Consider the following 14,229-nt stretch of genomic DNA (forward strand, 5'->3'; position numbering starts at 1 on the left):
ACACACACACACACACACACACACACACACACACACACACACACACACACACACACACACACACACATAGCTGTGTAAGCCTGTGGAATGTGGTAAAAGCTTGCCTGGGGGTGTTTCCCGGCTGTGTGCAGGTCAGATGGCGTTACTCTGTCAGAGTTAATGCTGACAGCCTAATAGCCTAATAGCAGCTTTACAGCTTTGAGTCTCACTCTGCAGCATCTCTCTTTTATATATATATCTATATATCTATATCTATATCTATATCTATATCTATATATATATATATATATATATATATATATATATTTATATATATATATATATATATATTAACAGTACATAGCAGAATGCAGTGTAAGAAATAAAATGGAGGCATAGCAAAAGCGCTATATCACCACAGTTCAATCCCACCGAGATGACGAAACACGATCGTGGACCTGGCCCGTCGTCCAGCTCTAATTTACAAGCAGAAAAAACACAGGTTCCACTGCAACTCAAGTCTGGAAAGGAAAAGACAAAAACAGAAGAAATATTTGGCTTGGCTCTAGATTTTTCTAAAAGAGAGATATCATAAAACAATACCGCCCAGACTCTTTTAAGAATCGTCTTTTTTGCAGCTGTCGAAACAGCAAGAATCGTTTCACTGCGTATGATATTACGTTTAGGTTATAACCAAAAAGCCAGAGGGCTGGGCAAAGTGGAAGATCTACTAATGTTTCAACAAGATGTACCCAGATTAATTTAACAGTTGTACAATTCCAAAATATATGCATAAAGGTTCCTAGTTCAGAATGGGAGCACCTGTCACATAGATCACTATCAGTAAGTTTCAGTCTGACTATGTGCATAATGGTACCAGTCCAGTACCTTCATGACTGGTACTTACCGGACCCAATTGCAAAACAGATTTAGGTGCTTCATTTAGGTGCCATGCCCGAGCTGCTGAGTGAAATATCCACCCTCCGGTGCTCCGGAACCGGCGCCGCACGCACCTTCACTAACATTACACTTTAAATGTTCAAAAGTATTAAAAAGGCTTCAGGCACGTTTAAGCACTGAAAGGTATCATTTTAGCACCGCTATCGGAAAAATACTAAACGATGCCCATCCCTACGTGAAACATCTGAGAAAGTCTTCAATTAAAGTAATCTGGGACATTTTCAAACAAACACATGTCTGTCCTGCTCCTCTAACTCAACACTGATCCAGTCTATCTCCAGGTCATACATCTTGTCTGTTGTAAACAGGCCATGTCTGCTAGCTCTTTCTTAAACACTCTGGAGGGGGTCTTCAATGTCACAGAGACACATTCCTGTTCGTAATTCTGACTGGCGCGTCCTCTCTCCTGTTTGTCATTCTGACTGGTGTGTCCTCTCTCCTGGGCCCAGACCTTCCGGCCGGCGGCCATGGTGATCGAGCGCTCCTCAGACTTCGGGAGGAGCTGGCAGGTGTACCGCTACTTCGCCTACGACTGTGAGTCGTCCTTCCCCGCCGTGTCCCCGGGGCCCATGCACACGGTCGACGAGGTCATCTGCGACTCGCGCTACTCCGACATCGAGCCCTCCACGGAGGGAGAGGTACTGAACTGCCCTGAGATCCACACATCTCAAACGTTACTATTGACGACACAAACTTAAATTCTGCTACTTTTTAAAGGATAACAAGTGGAGTCCTTGCTTGAACAATTAACTGCAAAAAATCAATATGTAGAGTTTTGCAATAGAACTCTTCAATTTGGCATTGCTCTTATTTGACTTATACAAATGAATCAACAGTGAATCTGTAATCAGTGTGTCGTCCAACGGCTCTTTGCAGGTTATTTTCAGAGTTCTAGACCCTGCGTTCCGGATTGAGGACCCCTACAGCCCTCATATCCAAAGTAAGTCACTCTCACTCTACACTTTCACAATCGTGTGTTGTCTCCTGTGTTGTGCATGAACGCGTTAACTCTCGCAGGAGTTAACGACGTGCACAGGAGCAGCAGGAGTTAACAGCGTTCACCAAACAGCACGTCGTTACCGCAACTGCTCAAGTTTCCGAGCGGAAATCTGTGTGTGCGCGTGGGCATACGTGCGTACGTGTGTGTAATGTGTGTGTGTGTGTGTGTGTGTGCAGACATGCTGAAGATCACCAACCTGCGGGTGAAGTTCACCAAGCTGCACACGCTGGGCGACAACCTTCTGGACTCCAGGGTGGAGATCAAGGAGAAGTATTACTATGCTGTGTACGACATGGTGGTGCGGGGGAACTGCTTCTGCTATGGCCACGCCTCCGAGTGTGCGCCCGTCCAGAGCACCGGGGATGCCATGGAGGGCATGGTGAGTAGAAATGGATCGTGTGCGTGGGTGTGTGCGTGGCGTGGGTGCGTGCGTGTGTGTGTGTGTGTGTGTATGTATGTGTGTGAGTGTGTTTGTGTGTGTGTGTGTGTGTGCGCGTGCGTGTGCGTGTGCGTGTGTGAGTATTGCCAATCAGAGGAAATCTAAACAATGCATTTCCTGTTAAAATTTTCTGTATCATTCTCTGCTTAGACTCAGTCTGTGTTTTGTCTGGTTCACTTTTACAGCTTGTCTTTATTGCCAGTCAGGAAGCTGTGGTGAGATATTTCGTTTTAACCTTTAAATAAGTCCATTTACTAGAGAGTAAATTGTAACATAGTTTATTTACAAAAACAAAAGTCCATACACGGATCCGGATCACTGCCTGCTTACCCTACTTCCTCAAGATGGCAAATGACCCTGAACAAAGGAGGTCTTACTTCTTTATAACCTTTGGTCTAGGCTCCGCCCAGACACTGTGTCTGCAGTTCACAGCGCCCTCTATCTTCCTGGAGTAGTAATGAACAGGATTATTTATCTACAGTTCCCTCCTTTTTTTCCTTATAAGGAAAAACTTAACTGAGGGATTTATTATAAAGTTGCTTTTTGGTTTTGCAACTTTTGTCTATCAGCATACATCATCAGCATTTTGACATCTCACCCCATCCAGAGATGCGCACAAGCAGGTCCACAACGCAGCCTTTCCCAGATCACATAATCCACAAAGTCCAAACCACTTCTATGAATCAAATGACCCGGGAACCATGTTACGAACCACCCTGCACACAGCTCTGCACTGAGTGCGGTGACTTTTAACAGCTTATTCACATGCAGAGGTAAACCTACTTTTTCCATTTGCTGTCCTTCGAAGTAGGGAAAGGCCTCTGCGAGCTTCTACTGTTATAGAACCTCTCACTTAAAAAGCCTGTGCATAACCCAGCCTACCAGCGATACCAAAAGTCTATGATGATGCTTATTATATAATGATAATGTTTATACTATATTATAATAGGCCTTTTATACAATACTTCTAGAATTAATTAGTTACATACTCTAGTACTAGACACAACATACATTCAACTCAATCATTTACAGTACATATTATTACACTTAACAGCTTTCAAGGTTTATAGTTCACTATCAATTATTTGGCATATGTTTCTGAATTCAATTAGGGAGTGCATGATTCTTGTGGCAGTTTTATTTCTTCTTCGTCCTCGCGTTGGGTCGTCTTCATTGGCTCCACCTACTTGCTATTCACACACACTCCATCCATTCCACTTCATTCATTAAATCAATATCCTTTCTCACTGCTAAACTGTCTGTTTTATTGACAAGTTCCTTTGTCTTGAACTCGATGTCTCCCTCGATGTTCCTGGTTTTCCTGAAACAGAAAATCTAATCTTAGTTCTCCTTTTACATACATCAGTTTATCTCAACAGTCCTGCTATTGTTTAATTTTGATTGCATTTTTCATCATTATAACCAGCGTTCATGCAGACATTACAAAATGAAATTCAAGGATTTTCCAGTACTTTCCATAATACTATTTTCATTGTCAAGGATTTCACATAACCAAGACTTCATGGCAGATGTAAGTTTGGCTCAAAAGCCATCAATTTTACAATTTATTTTATTGGGTATTTGATAATTTATTGGTCTAACAACACAAAAGCTTAACTTCCGTGTGATCAGATCAAACCCCCTCTTTCCTTACGTTCCACATTATTTGGTTCTGTTTTGCATACGCTGTTTCTACTTGGCTTAGACAACCTGTATGATGATAGGGTTAGCATTAGGTGAGGGAAAATTGCAAAGTAAACTGGCTTATTAATCAATGGGAGGCCATATTTAATATATTTTGAGAGACAATCCAAGGACCACTCAAAATCTGTCCACAAACCTCATTCGGCCTCAGGGCCGTGCTTTAGAAACCTGTATTGAATTTTCAACTTGCCAATTCATCTCAAAATACTGCACACTCCAGATTGCACATTTTCGCTTAAAATCACACAGTATCTCAGCATTAAACTAAATCAATAACACTACTACAATTGCAAATAGCTGAAGATTATTCAACAAGAAACATTATACAAATATGCCACTTTGTACTCAACTTATCATTGGCGACTCTTTCTGCAACACTGGACAATTTCCCTCATTATTTCAACATTTAAATTTGTACTGTATACATTTTCATACTCACCAAACTATTTTTCCTATATTTTCATATTATTAATTGCTATATTCATTGATTGTATCACACATTTTCAAATATTAATTGTCCAGTGTTCCATCAATGAGTCATTTCCTATCTGTTGCATTGAACCCTCCTCTTTGGCTCTTTGTATCCTCCGTCTCCACTTCCTTCTCTGTAAAGACACAAACATAACTTAAATTATTTACATAGCACCACACAAACATGGATCTTCAGGATTCAATTGACATTAACAGCATAATTTGTATAAAGAATGATTCATCTCACCTCTTAAATTAATTCCTCTTCAATATTACCTGCCATGAATTCGATCCCCTCCACGACTACTTGTCCAATAACTTTGGTTATAACAATCAACTTTTCATAGTTAGTTATGAATTAGTTAGTTTGGTTAGTGTATTAATTCATGCAGTATTTCAGCTGTTCCCATATTTCCACGTCATACTTACCTTACTTTCTGATCCTGTAAACAATTAATCACACAACAAATAACACAAATAACCATTCTCTATCTACAGTATTGAGCTCACTTAGATTCTATAACAAATAAAATTCTCTCCTAGTCAGTCCGAAAATGTCAAGTCCGTCCCTTTCCCTCTCATACACACAGTCACAAGTCTGAACTCCCTAATTCTTCATTATTCTCATTATTCTCCGCTTCCTTCCCCCCTCTGAAAATCGCTTCCAGATTTTCACTCCATTGTCCATCTCTGTATAACAGACAAGCATACAGATTAATGACAATTTACACTTTTAAAAAGCAAGATTATTTTCTCCATCAAACCTCCACACTTCCTTATGACGAAATAAAATTAGACTGAATATTAACCAATACACTTTAATTTAGTTGGAGTTTACCCACTGTGGAGTTCACATTCAAATTTTGTTCTTCAAACCCTGTTTACAATGACAGACAGACGGCTCTTCTCGGTCTTCAAATTAGCATTTCAATCACTTTTGCTGCAATAAAACCTTTGATCAGCATGACTTCCAATTCTTTTCAACTCCCCTTCTGTGAAAGGAAAATAGTACCAAAATTCTGTTGTCTTATTAGTTCCTTTTAAATGATTACCCTCTTTCCACGCTTTATTATGCTGAAGCACTGACTAAAGCTCTCCACTTAAGCACTGCTTCCCCTCCTTCTTGGTATCTGAAAAATAAGAGTTAATTGTCCCTGCACATCATTCTTAAATGACACCCCTTGATATAACAGATTAACATGAACTGGCCTTGCTTTTTCTTCTCCTGTAACCAAAAGCTTGCACTGCAGGTTTTTCTTTGAAACAAAGCCCACTCTCCTCTTTTTAGCCAAATGCTTGGTTAGTGTTGACTCCCTTTTGCATACTCACACCTACTGGGGACCAATCGCTTTCACATCCTGTAGTGAGCGCTCTTGCTCATTCTGTGAAATTAAAATTTAATTCAGATGTTTAATTTCCCCACTAATAGATTTGTTAATCACCACATGTCCGACCTAAAGGAAAATATTAAATCAGGAATAACAGCTTTTCTTCCTTCCTGCAAGTAAAGTAATGTTATGCTTCACCTCAGAGTTTTACATGACATCACCTCTCAGCCTACAGTCCCCTGTAAGAAAATTAGCATTTAGATTATTCCAAGTTCTCCTCCCATTCCTGTTAAGTCTCAGAGATTTAAATGACAAGACAACATTGTGTAAATATAATTCCTGACTACCTTTGCTTGAAACTTATCAGCTCTTCACTACTGTGGGTTTTTTCCAGCCGCTCATCTCATCTCGGCCTGTTTCTGAAATGTTAAAACCAACATTAATACCCTTCATAATGTACAATTTTCCTGCACACAACAACTGCCTCCTCTCTTCCTCCCATGGTTCCTTTCCCTGAAACACACACAAATTATGTTAAACACAGCATAGATTTCCCATTTTCATTTATTACTTAATTTTCTGTGCTCTCATTTTCTCCAGTTCAGCTGGACTCCGTCTGAAATAAAAGAACATAGTGCTTTATTTACTTGTGACTTAATCACGGTAGACAATTCATTTTCTCTTCTTCTCAACTTTCAGCAAAGTTAAATATGGATCTTCATAAAGCAGTGTAACACAATAAAATACTAACAAAGGATTTCTAACCCACAATGACTTCATCTGAAATGAGGTTCATCGTGTTGTTTATATTCATAGCCTTCACCTTGTCTCTAATTCTAATTGGCAACATAAATTGGAAGAATCCGAAATTCAACTCAAAATATGGATATTGATATTACCATAATTAGACAATTCTGTGTTATTTATTCCCAACCAAATTTTCATTTTGCTCTCCACCTGAAATCTTACCATCTCAAAGTCTCACTCAATGCTATTGTTTTCTACCCCCTCACCCCTACTTCAACTCTTCTTATCTCTGTTTAGGAAGAAGGGATGAGATGCATTGTCACTATGTTAAATAACTAAGTCCTTTTACCCAACTGGAGTCATTCTGTACTCTTATTCTTCAAGGAGCCTGCACATTGTAAGGACACTCCCTTATTCTGTGCTCCTCACTCTTACAACAAAAGCATCCTGTCCTCTTGTCTCTGTTCTTTTGTCTTTGATCAGGCTGCCCTGCTGTCACACCCCACCCCCCCCTATTTACCTGAAGGGAGCGGGGGTGAGGTGGCTTCCTGTGAAATCCTTCTCTTCTGTCTTTTGTTGCAATTTCTGTTTGCTTTGTATTTACAAATGCCTCAGTTATACTTATTTTCTCCTCTCCTGTCAATAATTCTACACTCTCCTGTTTAACTATCTGTAATTGACGCATAGCTTGTACTAAGAATTCCTCTGCTTGTCTTTTGGCGATCTGAGCAGCCCATAAATTGTATACTATTTCATGTTCCCTTCGGGCCTGGTCATCCAATTGTTTAAGAGATAATTGTTCTAACACTGCATTTAATTTCGCTTTCTCAAAAGTGCCCATAGCTGGCCATGAACCCTGTGTCCAATAAGACCACTCAGTTGTCTTTTCTGCTGCCATGAGCCCATACAGATTCATCATTTCTTGGATAGGCAGGATTTTCTTATCTTGATTTCTCAACTCCATTTCTGAAAATTACACAAATAGGTTATTACACAGCAAAGTTTCCCCTAATTCTACTTTATTTTACCAAGTTGCTTATTTACTATACAATCATGTGCTTTACTTCTAATCACGTTTGAGTATAATATTTGTAGTTTTACACATGCAGTACATTCATTCCCACAAAGACTACAAGTCCCATTGTCCTTGTGAACAACACTCAAAATGGCCGACAGCCATGTGCTCCCCAACTCACACAATAAACAACCGGCGTAAAGCAGCTGCTGGCTTATAAATTAATTCCCTAATTATTAAGCCCCAGCTGAGGATAGAAACTATTGATGTGATAGTCAATGATTTTCTTTCATACAAGCCGATTTAACAAACAACCGCGGTAAAACAACACAGCCACATGCAACAAATTCTGCTACCATTGTTCATCCCAGCAACTGAATAGCATTCACACTTAGAAGCATCGTCTTATTAAATTTGTGCAACCACAACTGGTACTGCGTCTCTTTTCATTTCAGTATATACAAAATCTCCTGAGTGCCACTATCTCAGAGCGGCCAGCTTTTAAGCTTACCGTTTCTCACATAAACTCCCTTCAACATTCCTTACCATACACTTTTTATTTGCTAGCTAATTCAGTCACTGGATGACTAACGTACGTTTTATTACTTATTTATTTATATAGCGCTAATTATCTCCCAACCGGGGGAAATCCGGCGACTTCAAAGCATTTACTCCGCTTCCTCTAAGGATTTACTGTGGTCTCATGGGTCGCCAATGCGACTTCCCCTTTCTTTGTTAGCACATTAGCCACTGCTAACTATTGTACTAAACAGTCTCCCAGAACAGACAAGTTGGCTTTCTCAGGTCTTTATCTCTAGAGCATAAACTTTACAGGCCTCTAAGGTCTCATTCCCACTCCTTGTGAACGATTCTGCTCCTGATAAAAACCCCATCTAACGGTCAAATGCTTCCACCATATGTGTATAGCTGCATTCGCCAGAAGTAGATGAAACAGTCTGTTTTAAGAGACTACTGAACAAAGGATCGTCCCCCCTCCCGCACAGCCTCTAAGGATTTTATTTATTTACCTAGGTTCTTAATTCTCTCTCACTGGTAGGCCTACACAATCTGCAGCAGAATATCTGTTACATCAATAATATGATTAGTTACCGAACTCAGTTACCTTATAATGTTTAATGATTTCCACCTAGTGGATCCTTGAGGCTCCAACTTGCCTCTTAATCAAATTTCCCAATAGCAACATAGCAATCTTTCTTCCACGCTATTCTTTATGCTCTTTTAATCATTCGGTAACCAATCATCTATTGGGCACATTTAACACACAACACACTTAGACTTTTGCATTTCCAAATAATCAAATTACAACTCACCTTGGCTTTCCATTTGCTTCTCGCCGGCCTGCTCTGCCTGTGTTGTTGTTGATTTGCGCGCTCCACAGGAATTCAGGTCCGACGTGAAACAATGGCCCCAAACCTCAGGCCCAAAGCCTGCTCTGACTATACCACTATACTTCCCCCCTCGACACGGGTTTCGGCAACCAAACTGTGGTGAGATATTTCGTTTTAACCTTTAAATAAGTCCATTTACTAGAGAGTAAATTGTAACATAGTTTATTTACAAAAACAAAAGTCCATACACGGATCCGGATCACTGCCTGCTTACCCTACTTCCTCAAGATGGCAAATGACCCTGAACAAAGGAGGTCTTACTTCTTTATAACCTTTGGTCTAGGCTCCGCCCAGACACTGTGTCTGCAGTTCACAGCGCCCTCTATCTTCCTGGAGTAGTAATGAACAGGATTATTTATCTACAAAGCTTAGAAGAATTAATTCAGTCTTCTTGATCCCAGACAGTAAATCTCCGTCAGCAATTAATTAACTACACAAAGCTTCAAATGATTAAGTGCAATCCCCTTATGGAGAAATAGGCAGACACTGTCACCGCAGGTAATCATTTTAAAACTGATTCCAACATGAAACCAACAGCTAAACTCCAGTCTCAGCCGGCTTTCTGAAATAAACAACACAACGCATAACTCAACACTGATTCATGTTTGTCTTGCCTGACAACAGCACTGCAGCTATGCTGATTACAAAACAGTGTATCATAGTGTCTTTTTTGTTTTCTGGAGGGTCTTAAAGGAGAACTTCACCAAAAAACAATGCTGATTTATTTCGCACATGATCTCACACAGATCAGAAAACTGTACGCAGTTTTGCAGGCATTCGTTTAGTTTGATAGTTATTGACAGTTGACTTGAGTTACGTGTGGACCGGTGATGTCATCACAAGACTGTACACATTGATTCAGTGCCTTCTGATGACCTCACTGGTCCACACCTAACTCAAATCAAATCTCAATAACTACCCAACTAAAGGAATGCCTGCAAAAGTCTTTACAGTTTTCAGATATGTGTGAGATCATGTGCGAAATAAATCGGCATCGTTTTTCGGTGAAGTGTCCCTTTAAGACCCGGACACATCGGGCCATCGGTGAGCGTCTGTGCAGCCCTAGTCTTTGCGGTGTGTCGCACACCGTTGGCTCTAGTCGGCTTTTTATGCGGCTTTTTCAGCCAATTCTACATGTTGAATCTCCGTCGGTGACAGAAATCACTCTGATTGGCTGGTCAGCAGCTTGAGTGAATCAGTGCACGAGAAGGGAGGGCACACGCAAAAACATTCTTCTCATTTTTCAACTTCATCTCATCTGATCATTCTAATACAGAGATATTTTCACCATGACGTGGCCTTCAGGAACGCCCCTTGAGCCTGTCTCTGCATGATATCACCCACTTAGGGCTTTGACACCGGCAGGGCGCGTTCAGACCGAAAAAATAATTGGTTCAGAACCTGAAAAGTTGGTTCTCAGCGGAACCAAAAAATAGTTGGTTTTCCCTTGGGTACCATGACATCGTCAGTGGGCGTGTCTTATTCTAGGCTGTGAAAACGAGCAGGAAGGAGAAGAAGGCAGTGACAACATGGAGAAAAATAATTTGCGGTGGTCTCCTGAGGAAACCAAATGTTTAGTGGCAATTTGGGCATCTACCGAATCTCAAGAAAAGCTAGAAAGCAGTACAAGAAAGAGCAAGTCGTATGCCGAACTTGAGGAAGAGATGGCCAAGGCTGGGTTCACTCGAACGCCAGACCAAATAATTAATAAACTTAAAAAACTGAAGAAGGACTACCGAATAATGTCCTCCCACTTAGGTTCCGCTTAAACTGGTGTGAACACGGGCTGGTTCGCCAGAAAGCACCAAGGTTCTGCGACTCACAGAGCCAGAACCAGAACCGCGTCTGTCTGAAAGCGATTACGGTAGTGTGGTGGTTTCTCCTTATTTTTCACCTCCGCCTCTTCCTTTCTTCTTCCACAAGCAAAAGAACAGACAGGACAATGCCAGCGCCATTTACAACTTTTTATCAGAAATATTCTAGATTACAAGTAGCTGTATTAGGAAACCATCTAAGCCAGTGTGGTGTGAAAATGGTAGGCAAACAACACTGCTTTGTTTCATGTATCTGGTTTGTACATCAACAGTCCTCCTAGGTCTCAAACAGAAGCAGAACTAAGTGCTAGTGCTAGTTGACCGTCGGCTGTAGTCTTTGTGGTGTGTTCAAGTGCAACTTGTGTGTGTGTGTGTGTGTGTGTGTGTGTTCCTCTCAGGTGCATGGTCACTGCATGTGTAACCACAACACTAAGGGTCTGAACTGTGAGAAGTGTGAGGAATTCTACCACGACCTGCCCTGGAGGCCGGCCGAGGGCAAGAACACAAACGCCTGCAAGAGTGAGACATTTTTCTATTTTTTAGCATTTTATTTTGCGTTTTTCGCACTCAATACATGAATAAATAAATATATAAATAAATAAATATATATATAAATAAACAAACAAACAAACAAACAAACAAATAAACAAATAAATAAATAAATTGGGCTTCACATCTATTCGTTGACAGCCAAAGTCTTTCCATGTTACTGCAATACAAAGAGCTCTATCTATCAATTCAATTAAGTTTTCAGAACAAGATGTTTTTTAAACTTTATTCCTCTCTTTATTCTCAAGTACCGTATTCAATTTATTTTGATATGTAGCTACAAACTCTTTACATTTTTCGACATTCAACGTATAGTTTTCTGATATTCATTAATGCTCAATAAATCATAAAATACAGGAGATTGCATTTCTTTTCTGAACACAAATGTCATAAGATAGAAATGTATTATTCCTTAAGAGTCCTGCTTTTTTCTTAGTCCTGCAAAATAAAGCAGAAGAGTTGTGTATTTGAGTTTGTACAAATGTCCCTCTGGTTTCACTCCTCACTGTGGGAGTCAGTACGTGATTCATCCTCTCAGTCTTTCCACAGCTTCATTGTGCCTTCAGATCCTCAGTGTTTGGTCCTCAAACAGGAGAGATGTCACATCTGTTTACAGCATCTGCCTGCTGTAAACACTCACTTATCCCCCCCCTCTCCTCTCCTCTCCTTCCTTCTCCCCAGAGTGTAACTGTAACCACCACTCTGACTCGTGTCACTTCGACATGGCGGTGTTTGTGTCGACGGGGAACGTGAGCGGGGGCGTGTGTGAGGCGTGCCAGCACCACACAGCAGGACAGCACTGTGAGCAGTGCCAGCCCTTCTTCTTCCAGCACCCCGAGCGGGACGTCCGCGACCCCAACCTCTGTGAACGTGAGTGACCGCTGCCCAGGTAGAGTAGGTCTCCAACATGTGCCATCACAAACCAGGAGTCTGCAGGTGGCCATTTTGAACACTCAGGGTGGGAAACTATTTGGAAGAGCGAGTCCAGCCCATTCTGTGCTGCTGTCGTGAACCAAGATACGCTTAAAGAAAGGCTTTGCCCATTTTCACACACTTCAAAATGGCCACCATGTGAATAAGGTCAAGAACCTTTTATATCCCAAATTTAAAACGTTCTTAGTTCTTAGTTATTGGATGGTGGGTGATGGCAAAATGGAAAATCACAGTATATATCGTGCGATGGCACATGAGGCTCTACAAGAGCAGATGAACAGAAACACAATGTAGATCACAATGTAGATCTGGTAGGTCTGGTTCTTCTATGGCTTCACTCCAAAGAAGCATTTTTAGTACCATTTTGCACCTTTATGTTTCTGAGCTTCTTCAAGCTGAGCTGTGTCAGACAGGAAGCTGCTCTTTGGCAGAGGCTGCAAATATCTCACTTGAGAGAGAGAGAAGCCAAGGAAGTCTCAGCTTGAAGTGAAAAAATAACATACAGTAAAATGACTTTGGCAAGTTCTATACAGAATATGGTTTAAAAATTATCTCTGACATGTTTTGGCTAGGGATGCATTTATCAGCCGTACATCGGCATTGGCCGATATTCGCCTTGTTGACTGACTTGGCAAATAAGATGACATTCAACGTTCAACTGTGCCTAGGAAATATGGGCTTTTGGCGATGTCATGGTGTGTTGAATGTACCATTCACGCTAGGAAATTCCAGTGTTTGGCGGAGAGCTAACTACAGCATAGCTGCTACAGTGTGAGCGAACTACAAGATAGCTAATGGGAAAAAATATTAAATTATTAATATATATATATTTTGTTTTTATTATTATTAAAATTAGATCTTATAGAATAGCCTAAATGTGTGTGATTTCGTTAGATAGTTCAGAGATTCATTAGTTTTGGGGAATTTGACAGTTTTTCCCACTTTCCAAGAGTCAGACCAAATAAATGCCTTCAGAGTCAGACAGACCTTTTTAAGTATTTGGTGTAGTCTGTAGTTAGTATGTCGACCGGCAATAGGTTCTATGTTGACTCAATTGTTGAGTGTCTATGGGATCAAAATAATAACATAATAATGATCACATAGGCATCCATGATTTGAGCGAGGGGGCTCCTTTTTCCAAGCTTCTTTCTCTTATCGCTCCTCATATCCTGCCTTCACTCCTGCCCCCCTTCCTGCCTCTCTTTAAAATATATCATTTATATGAAATGTTCATGTCATGTCTGGCTCTTTGATGAGTTGAGAGGAACACCTGGGCTTTGAAGACAGATCAGATCCCTCTGGTTGCACACTGTAAAAAAAACCTCACCTGGTAGAGTGCGTACCACAAAGGCTTACCGCGGGCGACCCGGGTTCGAATCCGAGCCGTGGTCCATTGCCGCATGTCATCCCCTCTCTCTCTCCCCACCTTTCCTGTCTGCCTACTGGCCTATTTAATAAAGGCAAAATTACCCCCCCCCCCCCCCCCTGCATAAAAGAATCAAATTTAAACGTTACTTTTATTAAACTTGAAAAACATCTGTCATTGGGGTGAGATAGTCCCACAGGTTGCCAGTGCAATCGACTTGTTTTAAGAATCTTCTTGAGACATTTAGTGGAGTGATCCGCCTTATTTCAACATATTAACACTTGTAACCTGGAAATGCAACCAAGTAAAACGATCACAGCCCACTCAAAAAATGTAAGTTGACAAAAAATAAGTTAGAATAAGATTGAATAATATGAGACCAAATGACTTGTTCTGATAAACATTTTTTACAGTGTAGCCCTAACCGCAGCTATGTGGCTGGTTTGTCATCTGCTTGACTTTCATGTTTGAAACGCAAGCGGTCTAATGAGGCCTCAGATGTCTGTGTGTGTGTG

General features: G+C 40.8%; 1 protein-coding gene across 1 annotated transcript in view; it reads left to right on the forward strand.

Moving 5' to 3' along the window:
* The window catches only part of lamb1a (laminin, beta 1a), a 65,032-nt gene that overhangs the window by 12,754 nt on the left and 38,049 nt on the right, over positions 1-14,229 (forward strand). Inside the window, exons 5-9 of the mRNA XM_083654947.1 lie at positions 1,389-1,577; positions 1,816-1,879; positions 2,116-2,318; positions 11,265-11,385; positions 12,097-12,285. Coding sequence (XP_083511073.1) covers positions 1,389-1,577; positions 1,816-1,879; positions 2,116-2,318; positions 11,265-11,385; positions 12,097-12,285 — 766 coding nt within the window. The remainder of the gene's footprint in view (positions 1-1,388; positions 1,578-1,815; positions 1,880-2,115; positions 2,319-11,264; positions 11,386-12,096; positions 12,286-14,229) is intronic.

The sequence above is a fragment of the Poromitra crassiceps genome (genome assembly GCF_964638095.1).
Source record: "Poromitra crassiceps genome assembly, chromosome: 18".
NCBI classification, from domain to species: domain Eukaryota; kingdom Metazoa; phylum Chordata; class Actinopteri; order Beryciformes; family Melamphaidae; genus Poromitra; species Poromitra crassiceps.